Here is a 16,244-nt window from a genome sequence, read left to right as displayed (position 1 = left end):
TTTTTTTTTTTGTAAAGACTTGGATAATGTCATAAATGATTGTTTAATAAGTCATTTAGTTTTAGACAACATTTTTTTACTTGTTTCACAAAATTAAATGAATAATTTTATAAAATTACTACAATTATTTAATTCTCAATAAGACAAGAGCTCATAACAGTAACAAATGACATTTTCCTCTGCATAAAGTTCTTTGGAGGTTTATGGAGGAAAATGAGTTCAAGTTGCGGGATTTGCAACATATTGTAATTATCTTTGTAGGGGGTGGGGGGCTTGAACCGAAGCTGCCCTATAGACCTTGAACTGAAGAGATATTCTCGAGGTAAAGACTTGGTCCAAATGCAAATATAGAATGGCCCAAGTCTTAGAGAAAACAGGGCCATATGGATTAGCTACCAAGGTAATCCAAGAAATAGGCTTATCTCTAGGTGTAGTAACCTAGCCGAGGAGCGCAAACCATTCACTAAGGACTCCATCCTGTTTCCCATCCCTAAGGAACGCAAGGAAGACGACGCAAAACCCCATGTAATAGTCACCTCCACATTAATGAGTTATTCATACCTAATGTTAGCCTCATTAAATACTGAATGACTAGTCTGAACAGTTAATATACCCCCAAAAGTCTACTTTCATGATTAAGAAATGGCAGGAAAAGTATCTGATGGGACAAGTATCCTCTAAATCCAACAAAGAAGAACATAGTTAGAAAAGATAGGGGAGAGGGATGATAAAAGGAGGAGAATGCCCACAGGGAAGAGGATCTAGAAAAAATTGAGGAGGAAGAACAAGAGAAAAAGAATAGTGAGAGAAAAAAACTTGTTTTCTTCCTTAGAATCTTCGTTTGTATCTTAGAAAACCGATTTTCCATCAATCAAAGTTTTTATTTATTCCTTCTTTGCCTTCAATTATCTGTATGATCTTCCCATTGTCGAATTATGTGCCCGTTTGGTTCGGCTTTTTGAGCCAAAAAAGCGCGTTTTGAAAAACGCTCAACCAATTTTTGCGTTTGGTAAACTCAAAACGCAACTTTTTTATAAAAGTTGCGTTTTGAGCATTGAGAAAAAACTGAAGAGAAACGCGGAAGGATTATGGACCCTCAGGGGTCCATAAATGAAAACGCGCATAGCGCGTTTTGTATATTACCGTTGCAAATCCGAAAATTACCGAAATACCCATCAGTCTCTCACGCCCTCATCTCTCATCTGTGTCTTTTTCCTTCGTCTTCTTCCTCTTCATCTTCCTCTGCTTCTTCACCAGTCTACCCCCACAATCAACAAAACCCATTTCACCTTTGATATTCCGAACACAAAATCAACAAAACCAAACCAAAAATAACTCAAAATCAACACAAAAACAACTTAAAATAAACTCAAATCCGGAAAACCCATCCCAAACCCAACTCAAAATCAACCTAAAATCCATAGAAAAAAAAAAACCCAAAATCCCAAAATCCTTATCTTCAGCTTCAATCATCTTCATCTTCATCATCATCATCATCATCATCATCATCTTCTTCTCTGGAATGTGAAAAAAAAAAGAATAAAGGATGAGTTCTGGCGTTGGTGACGATGGTTCCGATGTGTTCCGATTTGAAGTGCTAAGAGGAAAAAAAAAAAAGAAAAGAAGAAGAAGCAGAGCTGTGTTCTGGACCGAAGTGCTAAGAGGCAAAAAAGAAAAAAGAAAAGAAAAAAAGCAAGAAGAAGCAAATGGTGTTTCTGGACCGACAGTGCTAAGAGGGCCAAAAAAAAAAGAAAAAAAAAAAACAAAAGAAGAAGAAGCAGATTGGTGTTCTGGACGAAGTGCTAAGAGGCCAAAAAAAAATAAAAAAAAAAAAAAAAAGGAGAAAGAAGCTAGGACATGTTCTGGACTGAGAAGCCCCATGGGAGAGCGAAGAGAGAAAAAGGAAAAGAAAAGAGAGTGTGGTGGTTACATGGGTGGATGAAAGGAAAAAAAAGAGGAGAAAAAAAAAAAAAAAACCGGAAAGGTAGAGCCACGTGTGTGGAGAGAAAAAAAAGGGAGAAAAAAGAAATTATACCATAATATTTTCACAATATTTTTACAATAAATTTTAAGGTAGACTATTATTAGCTAATATTGGTGAGAAAAAAATAATTTTTTTAGAAAGAGAAAAAAATAATTTTAATAGTATGTTAAAATAAAATTACTATCAATTTTTATCACAATATTTTTACAATACTTTCACAATAAATCTTAAGTGGTAGATTATTATTAGCTAATATTGGTAAGAAAAAAATAATTTATTTAGAAAGAGAAAAATTGATTTAAGTATGATGAAGTAATTGATTTAAGTATGAAACAAACTCACATAAAAAATTTTTTTTGAAATAAATTCCCTTATATATACATTGTCCTTTTTGGTCATTTACCCCTCAAAAAGCCACTTTTATCAGGTTTTACCAAACACTCAGCTTTTTCATTATGCACTTTTTAACAGCTTTTACCAAACACTCAACTTTTTGAAACTCTACTTTTTACATTATGCACTTTTACAAAACTCCACTTTTTCATTATGCACTTTTTCTAAAAGCTAAACCAAACTCACCCTATATCCCTTTCTGATAACAAATTAGTTGTGCACATCAAGAAAGCAAGCCATGTTCTTGTTGATTTGTGTTTTTGACCCCACAATCTTAAAAAGAAGTTCTCAATATAAAAAAGTAGTGAATATAATTAAATTTAATTTAAACTTTTATGTGATTTTTAATTAGTCATTATCACATTAATAGTGAGTTTTGTCATTGTTGATGATGAAATAAGGTGGAAGAAACTACTAAGTTTTTTATGTTATTTATTATTTATTTAGGATAATTTGAGAAAGAGAGAGTCCCAAACTCATTTCTAATGTGTTTTTTTTTTTTTTTTTTTTTTTTTTTTTTGACTATTGTGTTTGGGTTAATTTGTCTTTATCTTGACGAATTTTGCTTAAAAAATAAATTGAGTAAAAATAAAACTATACTTAAAAATTAATTCAACTGACCTTTTAGTTTTGATCATAAGTCGTTAGAATTTGTCAGTAACCAAACTCAAAATTTTACACTTCATTTACAAGTGGTTTAGGTTACATTTGATGATTTGACCTTCTTCTTAAATAAAATTAAAATAAAAAAAAGTTACAGTTTATCTGTCAATATTATACTATCCAAATGAGATTTAACCATAGTTCACTTTCAAGAGACATAGTCAAGTTGAAGTTGGGCTTTTTCTATGTTCGGCCAACTGATTTTCAAGTAAACCCATTTTCAACATTATATTGGGCTTGTTAAATTGGTATTGGATGTATTTTTAAAATAAAGAATAACAGACCATTTTGATTAATTTTTGGGCCTTCCTCTTATTTCACATATGGATCCTGCCTGTATTGAGAGCCTTATTATCCTCTTGAAATTTTTGGGCTCACTGCAAATTTTTAATTTGCTTTTCACCTCAAACACTACTTACACTCTACAGAAATTACAAATATCCAGATTAAGTTACAAGATTACAAATGGAAATCCTGTAGGGTACAACCTAAGTTTAAGTTCATAGTCTTTTATTTAGCAAAAAAAAAAAAAAAAAAAAAAATAGTCGTTTTTTATTACCAAGCACAAGCCTGTAACCAGGATGACATTAATCATTAAAAGAATATAAAAAAGTACTGCATTAAATAGCATATTGAGACTAAGTAAATTAAGCAACTATTTTCTTAACCTAAAATTTATACTTTTTTTTTGTGCGTGTGTCAAAGAAAGATATTAAAACTGGTTTTAAACTAATAACGTAAGATTTGAAAGCATAGTTTATTCAAACATCACAAAAAGGTTTTATTTTTATTTTTATTATTATGAGCTTATTTGTAATTACAACAATAACAATAACAATAACAGTAACAATAACAATAAATAATAAATTTTATTTTAATAAAAATAACAATAAAATATATCAATACATGATTATATATATATAATGATAAAATATATCATGAAATTTGAGAAATAAAGACTTTATAATAGGAGTAGGCACCAATTAAACACCAATGTAATGGCAAATATGTATATTCTGCCCTTTGACGCATAAGATTCGCCTAGTAAATTTCTCTTATACATCGAGTTCTCCCTGATAGGTATAATTTAATTCACCTATATTTAGCACAAAAAAAATTGTAATTGACCTATGATTGTCTAATACTCAATATTAGCCACAATAAATATGGAATTATGAATTAAAAAAAATGACCTTATGTTCTTCTATAGCCAACTAGCACACATCGCACAACACACACTCCGCACTTCATATCTCATTTCATTTGCAATTATCTAGAAAAGGATACCAATTGAAGACGGAATATTAATAAGTATATTTCAGCAAAGATAGCTTTTGTAGTATAGGCCATTTTTGATTCATACTCTGTCTTTGAGACCGAAGATAAGCCAAATAATACAACTGTAAGGGTAGAAAAGGATAAAACCAAGAGTTTCTTCCGTGATATCTTCAGAGTCCCAAACACGCTAAAAATAGCTCCAATCAATGCTATTAAAATACTAATGGAATATTCTACCTCCCTTGAAAATCCAGCTGAATTGATATTATTGTTACTTAAATTAGACTTTAATTGAATTTCAATTTAAAATTTAATTGAATTTTCTCTCTACTTTACCTATTATTATATATAAGGATTTTTTTTTTAATAGCATTAATATTAACCAAATGACATGATAGATACGAGACCTATAAAACAATCATATGAGACTAACATAACATAGATAAAGTTAAAACATTTATAAAACTTACCTTTATAAAAGAAATAATTAATACATACAAAATTAAGTGAGATAAATGAAGAAAATCTCATATATGATACAAATGGTAAACCCTATCTATACTGCCCAATTCACTCCTTTGATGTAATTCTCTTAAACTTTAATGGCAGCTCAAATAACATGAGCCTTAAAGCCAATGCTTAACATTGTTGTTAGGCTTGCAATCTTTTACATAGGGCATCACATGAGTCGTTGTTTATGCGTGTGTTGATAAATTTTTAGTCACAGAAATTTTGAATAAGAAGAAATTGATATCCCATATAGAGATTTGTTGAAATAGTTCAACAGCAAGTAAAATTATATATATATATATATATATATTTTTTTTTTTTTTTTCATGTCATTTGGATATTTTTATTAAATTTTTTTGAAAAATTCATCTTGTTTACATGTGTCATGTGTGCAATCCCATCCTTTTTTTTTGTGTGTGAAAACAACCTTCTAGAAAGGTATAAAAAATCGTACTACAAAGATCCACACAAAGTAAGTTATACTACAAAAATAATAATAAAACAACAACAACAATACCAATAACAATAATAATAACAATAACAATAACAATAACAATAACAATAACAATAACAATAACAATAACTATTACCAATTAGATTATACATAATTATACATAAAGTAGGAAAAAAAAAAACTCTAGTCTACAACTACAAAAGGGCCTGCCTTTTTGTAGTTGTATTCTGGTTATATAATGTATTATAAACCCAGTTTAAAACATTATTATTATTATTTTTGTATGTGTTCTAATAAATATTGTAGGGAGGACAGGCCCAATAGTGTATACTGGGCTGAGGGCTTGGTCAGAGGATGCCCAATTGTTCAAGGATGGGGTAGACATTGTTATAGAGATCAGCGTTGATGAACAGAGAACGTGGTTTAGTTACAATTGTCCAAGGAGGGGGCCGAGGAGAGATGCCTCCTTGGCTGTGTATGTCAGAGGTTAGAAGGTGTGGTCTGCCTCCCAAAAGTAAGTTTGCAGGAGATTCTATTAGTAAGGATATATATCGTGAGAGCATAAGACAAAGGAAAGTTATGAAATATCTAAGAGAAAGCTGCTACCACCGCATTGAATATTTTATAGCTAACTTTCTGACCGCATTAATGAGGAAGTGATACCTGAGAAGCAGTTTTCAGCCTTACAACTATTCCCAAAGATTTCAGAAAGGTGCTGATGGGACAAGGATGAATACTTGCTGTTTGATCTACACATGGAGGGTAGAAACAGAGGGGGAAGATAGTATAAAATGGAGAAAGGACCCAGAGGATGGGGATCGGAAGAAAAGGAGAGAAAAACATTGTAGACTAAAGAACAATATTTGTATTTTGTCCCTAAAGGAGATAAATATAAGAATTAGCCTCCTCGGATAGGGTCCGAGGACGATTTTCCTTATATAGAATTGCTTCATCTTTACTATATTGTCATCTTGGCCCACTGTGATTGTTATCCAAACTCATTAGAACCTAGATTTCAAATCCACTCTCTATAAATTTATTGTATTGGGCTCTTTGGGTCTATTCCCTTTCTCCTTTTGGGTCTAGGTACTAAGTCGTGTCCCTATAATTGGCGCCGTTTGTAGGAAATCCTTGTGTTTTGGTGAGTTTAATGTCTAGTTATGGTAGGTTTAGGTCCACACTAAGCGAAGTCTATGGGGTCCCAACGTCAAGATCATTCCCTTAGCCTTGAGCGAAGAAGCGACCGGGAGGAGAGTGTGCACACCACCCATAGTAGCACAAGCCAATCTTGAGGTGAAAGCCACGTCTCTCATGAGGATAGTGCCAGGGCCATGCAATTGGAGATTGATCGTTTGAAGAGAAAGTTGTGCCACGAACGATGGAAGCGAACTCCTTCCATTTCTGACCCTTCTTTTGATAATGATGGGGATAGGAGTTACAGGCCTAGGTTAAGGACTCCCCCTAGTGAGTCTTTCTCGTATGAAGAGGACAACCATCATCGCCGCAAAAATAGGAATTTATCTTGCAGAGGCCTAGGGAACGACGCTATGAGCAGAGCGTTGAACCGGATTTCTAAATCACACTTCACGCGTAGAATTGAAGGAGGAAAACTTCCTCGATGATTCACTCATCCTACATTCACCATGTACAATGGTTGAACAGACCCGGTGGAGCATGTGAGCCACATCAACTAAAGGATGGCTGTGCACTCCAAGAATGAAGCTTTGATGTGCAAAGTTTTCCCATCCAGTTTGGGACCCGTGGCAATGAGGTGGTTTGACAGCCTGGGGCTAGGTTCTATTGATTCTTTTAAGGAACTTACTTGAGCGTTTGGATCTCGCTTTATTACGTGCAGTAGGGTTTCTCGACCCTTGGATTCCCTGTTGTCTATGACTATGCGAGAGGGGGAGACCCTTAAAATGTACTTAGATAGATACTGGGAGATGTTCAATAAGATTGATGGGGACTTTGATGATGTGGCCATAAGAACTTTTAAGGTTGGCCTGCCTGCCAAGCACGACCTGAGGAAATCGTTAACGGGGAAATTGGTTAGTAATGTGCGCTAGCTTATGGACCACATTGATAAGTACAAATGGGTCGAGGAGGACCAACAATTAGGTAAAGGTAAAGCGAAGGTGGTCTCTCAGGATAGAAGGGACTTCAAGTCGGACAAGTACAATAATAATCGTCCTTGGCGGGATTTTTTTGGGCAGTCTAGGGCTACTGCTGCACCATAAGCGGTTAATATATTGTTTTGAGAACCAGTGCATCAAATCTTAGAAAAAATCAAGAATGAACCTTGATGGTGAACCAAAGGGAAAATGAACTCCAACTCGTCCATAGGGGTTGTTTAGGTCAAGAAGGCAAGAATGGCTTCCCCCGTCAGGACGGTCATCCATATGCATGTGGGTCATCCATAAGGAAAACCCTTGGACGACCTCTGACACTTGGGAATAATTCCATAAATTTATTTACAAGAGCTAAATCAGACCATGTGTTACTATCTTGAGGCATGAGTTAAGTCCTGATTCATCGTTATAACTTCCTCCGCAGTATTTAACTTCCATGACAATTATAGGAGATAAAATATTCTAACTCCTATAGCGGTTATGGAAGTTAACCTTGAACCTTCTGACTTCCTCAATTGTAGGGTAAGTTATAAGACAAGTAACTACTCTGAGACCACACTATATAAACACTCATTCACATTAAGCGAAGATAAGTTATATAACTCTTGAAAAATTGGAACTCTAGAATTGGAGAAAGAAACTAACTTTGGCATCGGAGGATTCTTGGCCGGTCCACCCCGGTCACCTTTGATCGTGTGTTCTTTTTTCAGGCCTTCCAATCAATCGTTAGCCCTTTGAAGCCCAAAGCATCCAGCCTACTGATTTTCCTTACATCATCAGTTGGTGCTGTCTGTGGGAAGAGTAATTATGTTTTGCAATTTATCTTTCTTCAACGAAAGGCTGTATGGTTCAGACAAGATCAAGGGCCACTAGCCTAGGCCACTAGGAGAGTAGGGTTGCTTCAAGTAATCCCCACCATGACTGTCAGTTAGCACTTTTCGTGCAGTCGCCTTCCATCCAACAAATACAGTCCATGGCAGAAGCCATGACGTAACTAACCTGTCAAAATCGAGAGTTGACTAGGGAGATTAGTTTAAGGTGGCAACACCATGAAAGACACGCGGGAGGACAAGCCCAGAGTTAAGAAGATAAAGGAGAAAATGCTGAGCCCGAGAACTAGTAGAGGGGAACCATTTCACGAAGGGTGCCATACTTGGAAAAGGAGATGGACCAAATGAGGAAGGCTATGGACGAGATGAGGGAGAATATGAGAATGGCGAATCCCATAGATGATTTAGTTCATCGAACAGACTCCCCTTTCACCGCTTACATCAACAATCACCCCTTGCCTCCAAAGTTCAAGATGCCTTCTTTGGATTCATATGATGGAACGCACGACCTATGTGATAATATTGCTACCTTCAAGACTACCATGCACCTCTAGGGGGTTTCCAAACGAGATTATGTGTAGGGCTTTCCCTACCACCCTCAAGGGGCCAGCGTAAGTGTGGTTCAGCAAGATACCTCCAAACACTGTGGGCTTGTTTGAAAAATTGAGTAAATTGTTCGTTAACAATCTTATCGGAGGACAATGGCACAAGCATTCCTTGTCCAGCTTGTTAACCACAGAGCAAGGGGAAAATGAAAGCTTATGGTCATTCATTACCCGGTTTAATAGGAAAGCCCTGACAGTGGACGAGATGGATGACAAGTTGATATTGGTAGCCTTCCATAATGGAGTTAACTCCGATTTACTCATTCATAAGCTTTATGATCAAGAGCCATAAACGATGGCTGAACTTGTCCATTCATCCCAAAACTTCATGAATGCGGAAGATGCAATCATAGCCATGAAGAGGAAGAGAGCAGAGTGCATGGAAGCAGACCTCCCACACCATCCTGAGCAGGGTCCTTGTCCAAAAAAGGCTCGGGTAGGGGAGAAGAAGGACAGAGATAACAAAAAGGCAAGTTCTTCTACAAGGAGTTAGCAGTACATGACTTGAATATGCCGCTTGAACAAGTGCTTATGCAAATCAAGGATGACCCATCCTTGAAGTGGCCAGAGAAAATGAAAAGAGATCCTAAAAAGCGCAATGGGAACAAGTATTGCCGCTTCCATAGAGACCATGGACAGGACACGGACAAGTGTTTTGATTTGAAGTAGCAGATAGAGAATCTCATCAGAAAAGGAAAATTGAGAAATTTTCTTGGACAAGATAACAAGGACGAGAAGTTGAAGGTGAAGGTAGAAGAATCGTCACGAACCCCACTTGGAGAAATAAGAGTTATTATAGGAGGAATTTCGATAGGACAATCTTTCAAGTCAAGAAAGACTTACCGGAGATTCTAGCATTTTACCCTTAATTTTAAAAAAAATTGGCAATATGCCCCTGTTTGCAAACTATATAGGGGCGTGCCCCTGTTTTGATACTCGATTACCCTAAAATCGAGTTCAATTAAATACTCGATTCATAGAAAATCGAGTTATGCCCGATCAAACTTTAAAAAATAAAAAATAAAAAATGCATGGAACTCGAGCTTCTGGAAATTGAGTTCCATGCAAAAAAAATTTTGTAAGTATGATCGCCCGATATTCAGGGAGCCCTATAGTGGCGTTTTTAAGCCCTATAGTAACGTTTTAAATCCCTATAGCGACATTTTCCTGCAAAATTTTTTATAAGTTTCATCCCCCTGTTCAGGGAGCCTTATAGTGGCGTTTTTAAGTTCTATAGTGATGTTTTAAGGCCCTATAGCGGCGTTTTTCTGCAAATTTTTTTTATAAGTCCCCATATCAGTTTCAAGGAGCCTTATAGTGGCGTTTTTAAGCCCTATAGTGACGTTTTAAAGCCCTATAGCGGCGTTTTGGAACTCGACTTCCCTAAAATCGACTTCTATGCTTTTTTTTTTTTTTTTTTTTTTTTTAGTTTTAGTTTTATTGGGCATAACTCGATTTTCTATGAATCGAGTATTTCATTGAAACTCAATTTTAAGGTAATCAAGTATCGAAACAGGGGCATATCCCTATATAGTTTCGAAATAGGGGTATATTGCTAAATTTTTTAAAAATTAAGGGCAAAAGGCTAGAATCTCCAAGACTTACCTAAAGGTGGTCCAAAACATCCAACTGTTTGGACGATCTCCAAGGACGAGAGGAACGGACGAGCAAGCTATTACATTCAAGGACGAGGATGCTAAAAGAGTCCACCACCCACATGATGACGCGATTGTCATCACCTTGCTCATTGCTTACTATACGACTAGAAGAGCGTTGGTAGACAATGGGAGTTTAGTGGACATCTTGTATTACCCCGCCTTCCAACAAATGAAGCTTGGACGAGATTAGCTTCGCCCAATAAACTCGCCCTTGGTAGGATTTGGAGGGATGAAAGTGTAACCCGTGGGTACCATTATGTTACTTGTGGTGGTATGAGCGTATCCCCAACAAATAACTAAAGAAGTAAACTTCCTTGTTGTTGATTGTTTGTCGTCGTACAACGCTATCATTGGAAGTCTGACTTTAAATAATTGGAAGTCAGTAACATCTACATACCATTTTTCTGTTAAGTTCCCAACTGAGTCTGGGGTGGGTCAAGTGCAAGGAGACCAATTAGCTGCTAGAGAGTGCTATCTAGCCATGTTGGCTATGGACGAGCACATACAAACGATGAACATAGACGAGAGAAGGATTACTGCAGAGCCCACAGAAGTGCTGGAAGACATTCCTTTGGACGAGAGTAACCCTGAAAAGTTTACTAGAATTGGTACGAGCATGGAAAAGAAAACGAAGCAAGACTTGGTGCAATTTTTAAAGAAGAGCCTTAATGTATTCGCAGGGAGTCATGAGGACATGCCAGGTATTGACCCAAGTGTCATTACCCATCGTCTAAACGTGTATCCTTTTTCCAAGCCGGTACGTCAGAAGAAAAAAAATTTCACTCCCGAACGAGACAATGCCATTAAAGAGGAAGTCTAGAAGCTAACCATGGCAAAATTCATCCAGGAAGTTTATTACCCGGACCGGTTGACTAATGTGGTAATGGTCAAGAAGGCTAATAGTAAATGGAGAATATGCATGGACTTCATTGATCTGAACCGAGCTTGCCCCAAGGATAGCTATACATTGCCACACATTGACCAGCTAGTGGACTTGACTACGGGCCATAAATTACTAAGTTTCGTGGAAGCTTTTTCAGGCTACAACCAAATAAAAATGGATGAGATGGATCAAGAGAAGACATCTTTCATCACCAGCCAACGCTTGTTTTGCTATAAGGTGATGCCTTTTAGTTTAAAGAATGCAGGGGCAATTTATCAAAGGCTGGTTAACCATATGTTTCGTCCATATATTGGATGAAATGTGGAAGTTTATATGGATGATATGTTGGAAAAGAGCTTGGATGAGGAAAAGCATCTAGATGGCATTTAAGAGACCTTTTATACCTTTAGACAGTATAACATGAAGTTGAATCCAAGCAAGTGTGCCTTCAGAGTTTCGTCAGGTAAGTTTCTTGGGTTTATGGTTTCACACAGGGGAATTAAAGTGAATCCCGATAAAATCTAAGCAATACTGAACATGGAGCCAACAAAGAATATCCAAGAAGTCCAATCTCTTACTAGATGAGTTGCTGCCATTAACAGGTTTGTTTCAAAGGCTACTGACAAGTGTTTACCATTCTTTAAAGTTCTAAAGAAGGCATTTAAATGGACGGACGAGTGCTAGAAGGCCTTCCAAGACCTCAAGACCTACCTCACTACTTCTCCTCTGCTAAGCCTGTCTATATCGGGTGAAGAGTTGTATTTGTATTTAGCGGTGTCCCCATACACAGTGAGCTCGGCATTGATTAGAGAAGAAGGGAGAATATAGAAGCCAGTTTACTATACAAGCGGAGCGTTAAGAGGAGCGAAAGGACGATATCCAATGATGGAAAAACTAGCCTTTGCTTTGGTCACAACCTCAAGGAAGCTAAGGCATTATTTTCAGGCTCATGTCATCAATGTCTTGATAGATCATCCACTAAAGAAGTCGATGAACAAGCTGGAAGCCACAGGACGACTAATCCAATGGGCCATAGAAATTAGTGAGTTTGATGTCAGATACCAACCAAGAAGCGCGATAAAAGCACAAGCGTTGGCAAATTTCATTGCGGAGTTCACTCCCAGCCAGGACGAGGTAGACAAAGGGGACGGAGTTCAGAGGTGGGTCATTAATGTAGACGACTCGTCCACTTTATATCCATGAGGGATTGGAGTTATACTCAAGTCCCCGGAAGGAGATAAGTTGAAATACGTAGCCCACCTACAATACCAAACTACTAACAATGAAGCCGAATACGAAACTTTCCTTAAAGGATTAGAATTGGCTAAGTCCTTGGGGGTAGAGTCTGTAGTTGTCCAAGGAGATTCTCAGTTGATCATCAATCAAGTGAATGTAATGTGTGAAGCCAAGGAAGACCGGATGAAGAAGTACCTCAGCAAGGCAAAACGACTTGTCAAAAGATTCAAAGAAGCCATTTTTGTTCAACTCCTGAAGGAGGAGAACATGGAAGCGGATGTTTTGGCAAAAGCAGCTTCAGCAGGGGGAGCAATAGACGACCATGACCAAGTCTAATATATGCCAAGCATAGATATTTCAGAGGTACAACAAATTGAAGGAGAAGGAAATTGGATGACTCCAATAATAGTTTATCTCAAAGATGGAAGGCTTCCAGAAGACAAGGAAGAGACTAGGAAGTTGAGGATCAGAGTTGCCAAGTATGTCCTTATAAATGAGGTACTGTATAAGTGAGGCTTCTCTCAGCCTTACTTAAGGTGCTTAGCTCCATACGAATCGAATTATGTGTTACGGGAAATTCATGAAGGAGCATGCGGAAATCACTCGGGAGCAAGAGCACTAGTTTATAAGGTCATCCGTGCAGGCTACTACTGGCCAACTATTCAAGCAAATGCTAAGGCTTATGTCAAAGTATGTGACCAGCGCCAGCACTTCAGCAACGTTCCTAGACAACCATCGGAGTATTTAACCCCGATGATGGCCCTATGGCCCTTTGCGCAATGGAGATTGGACATTTTAGGTCCCTTCCCACTTAGAACTAGGCAGATGAAGTTTTTGGTAGTAGGAATTGATTACTTTACTAAGTGGGTGGAAGTTGAACCCTTAGCGAAAATCACGCAACAGAATGTCAAGAACTTCATTTGGAAAGTATTGTATGCAAGTTTAGGGTACCCAGGTTGCTAGTGTCCGACAATGGATGACAATTTGATAACACACCTTTCAGGGAGTTTTGTGAGCAACTTGGAATTAAAAATCATTATTCCTCCCCCTCCCACCCACAAGCGAATGGCCAAGTGGAGGTTGCAAACCGATCCTTGTTGAAAATCATTAAGACTCGGCTTGAGGGGCAAAGGGAGTATGGCCAAATGAGCTACTAGGTGTTCTATGGGCTTATAGGACGATCGTGAGGACACCTACAGGCGAAATTCCCTTCAAACTAGCCTATGGAAGTGAAGCAGTCATACCTGCAGAAGTACACATGGCTAACTGCAAGGTAATGCAATATTGGCGCGAAGAGAATGAAGAACAACTTCGTCTTAACCTCGATTTTATTAACGAGGTAAGGATGGATGCGGAGCAGAGGATAGCAAGATACAAAAATCTTATAGCTAGGCAATATGATGCGATGGTGAAACCCAGGCGCTTCAACATTGGGGACCTCGTCCTTAAAAGGGTCTCTTTGGCAACCAAGAACCTAGCTCATGGAAAACTGGGACCTAATTGGGAAGGACCCTATAGGGTCATTAATTGCAAAAGGTAGGGACCATACTACCTGGAAGCCTTAGATGGGCGGAAGCTGGAGCACCCTTGGAATGTCGAGCATTTAAAAAGGTACTATCAATGAAGGGTCAAGCCTGGACGAGCTGCATCTGTAACGAAGTTGAAGGGTTTCCCTCTTATTTACCTTACCTATATTTATTACTATTATTGCGTGTTTTATATTTTAATTCCCTAAAAAGTGCATTAGACTTTAACTTATGCACTGTTTGAAGATAAGTTTGTGATGGACGAAGTTATGTACTTAGTCTCTGTATAAGTATTTTAATTCCCTAAGGCACTGGCTTCCAAGCATGTGCCGTGCTTTTGGACGATGTTTTATATTATGTATATGGAGTTTGGATTCCTAATGTATGTGATACATAAATCTAACTCTCATAATTTCTTCCACAAGAAGGCTAAGGCCTAAGACGAGAAAAATACTTGGACGTAGGGATGTAACGTTTACAAGCTCCCCTTGAAATGAGGATAAAGCAAAGAAACATAAGCTTAAGGCATACTTGTCTAACCAATGGACGAGCATACATTTGCTCGCCCACGGGACGAGATAAAACCTTAAGCATAAGCGTCCAAGAAACGGACAGGAAAATGCAAGCGTATAAGAATACTTGAAATCCATGGATAAATACAACCAGCCAAGACAATCCAATCTATGGACGAGTTAAGTGTTGGAGGCGTCTTACCTAAAGACGAAAGTAAACTATCTAGCCTATGAACAAGAAAAAAAGCTAGATAAGTCAGACTTCTGGACGAGTAAAGTTGGTAAAAGCAACACCATTCATAAGATGAATCATACTTATGAGATTCAAAGAATGACAAATATGTTGAACATGAAAGAATGCCTGAACAAGGACAAGCTAACCACCATGAGTGGACATATCAGTATAACATGGATGATGTAAATAAAAGATAAACTTGTCCAAGCAATAACATGTTCAATAGCAAGTAAAACAATGAAAATAAACATTCATTCATGAAGTTTAAGAAAGGGTAGACGACCACCGTCCAAAAACCCTTATAAGTTAAAGCCTGGAAGGCAATTGTTTGAAAGCTCATCACAAAGACTATAGATGAGACAAATGTACTTGAATAAATTCAAATGGTCCAAAACAACGGACCTTCTACTTAAAAAAAGAAAAAAGAAGAAGAAGTAAACTAATAAAATTTTTATGCTTTTCCTGAGGGGTTCTATCTTTTTATTTATTTTTTCACTGATATCAAAAATTTGTTAGGAATTCACACCTAATATTTCCCCTTATCTCTTGATTGCCCATTATTTCCTTATACTGTCCAATAGCAATAAAGATTATAAGGGAGTGATCAAACATTGACGTTCAAAAGTTCCAATTAATCTTCAAAATAAAATTTCTAGGCGGTTGTACAATGGCCAGGGACTGATCACTGCTTTTACATGGGAAAAAGCAACTACTTTTTCTCTTAAGAGGGAAAATGTGCATATTAGTTTGTTTAACTAAACCGCTAAATGCCCATGGGTCACATTTGTTTCTTTTACATCATTCAGTAATGATTAAGAACAGTACTATTGGATCAATCAAACTATAGAATTGAAGACTTTCAATTAACCTGCTGATAATCTTTCTAGGCAGATGTAACTAATACTAAAATTGATTCATATCAGAATAATCTTTCGAAGTCTGTTATCGTTATTCAGATAACAAGAAAATATAAGTTTCTTTCATCTAATGGTGGATGATATACACCTACCTCAAATCCTTGGGTCCAAGCCCAAGGCCCCCACCCCCCTACATTCAGTTTGGCTCAGGCATTTTGTCAAATGATGGGTTGGACTCTCGATGCCATAAAAGTCCCAGCTAAATGTCATCCCTCCTTAAATCATGGCAACAGAAACCACTTGAAGTATTTACACATGTGGTGGGGTGTGTACCGCATCAATCCACTAAGTCAAACTCTAGCATTTTAATGGATGAATTGTGGCTCTCATGAGCCACACCTTAACCCTGATGGGTTTCGCATTCAACTGTTAGACTTTGTTCTTTTCAGAGCCAAGTTGAATCCTCCTTTTTATATAATTTCTCAAAAAAT

The 16,244-nt window shown here is 37.3% G+C and overlaps 2 protein-coding genes across 2 annotated transcripts; both read left to right on the top strand.

Annotated features, from left to right (window-relative positions):
• The first annotated feature begins 9,141 nt into the window (after nucleotides 1-9,141).
• LOC115980477 lies at nucleotides 9,142-11,705 on the top strand. The gene is made up of 3 exons (XM_031102718.1): nucleotides 9,142-9,315; nucleotides 10,917-11,261; nucleotides 11,352-11,705. Exons 1-3 carry the CDS (start codon nucleotides 9,142-9,144, stop codon nucleotides 11,703-11,705), a joined length of 873 nt encoding a protein of 290 aa, XP_030958578.1.
• Nucleotides 11,706-12,962: 1,257 nt separating this feature from the next.
• Nucleotides 12,963-14,163, top strand: LOC115980476. Its single transcript, XM_031102717.1, has 2 exons — nucleotides 12,963-13,102; nucleotides 13,800-14,163. Exons 1-2 carry the CDS (start codon nucleotides 12,963-12,965, stop codon nucleotides 14,161-14,163), a joined length of 504 nt encoding a protein of 167 aa, XP_030958577.1.
• The last annotated feature ends 2,081 nt before the right edge of the window (nucleotides 14,164-16,244 follow it).

This window comes from Quercus lobata, chromosome 3, assembly GCF_001633185.2.
Source record: "Quercus lobata isolate SW786 chromosome 3, ValleyOak3.0 Primary Assembly, whole genome shotgun sequence".
In the NCBI taxonomy this organism is placed as follows: Eukaryota; Viridiplantae; Streptophyta; class Magnoliopsida; order Fagales; family Fagaceae; genus Quercus; species Quercus lobata.
The sequence above is the reverse complement of the archived record's forward strand: the minus strand, read 5'-3'. Positions and strand labels throughout refer to the sequence as shown.

Bases quoted from the DNA above. Each gene is read 5' to 3' on its own strand.
- LOC115980477 (XM_031102718.1), top strand. From the start codon at position 9,142: ATGGCTGAACTTGTCCATTCATCCCAAAACTTCATGAATGCGGAAGAT. The intron at 9,316-10,916 runs GCAAGTTCTTCT...TTTTCTGTTAAG, and splicing joins AGGACAGAGATAACAAAAAG to TTCCCAACTGAGTCTGGGGT. The intron at 11,262-11,351 runs GTACGTCAGAAG...AAATTCATCCAG, and splicing joins TGTATCCTTTTTCCAAGCCG to GAAGTTTATTACCCGGACCG.
- LOC115980476 (XM_031102717.1), top strand. From the start codon at position 12,963: ATGCCAAGCATAGATATTTCAGAGGTACAACAAATTGAAGGAGAAGGA. The intron at 13,103-13,799 runs GTATGTCCTTAT...ATGGGCTTATAG, and splicing joins TTGAGGATCAGAGTTGCCAA to GACGATCGTGAGGACACCTA.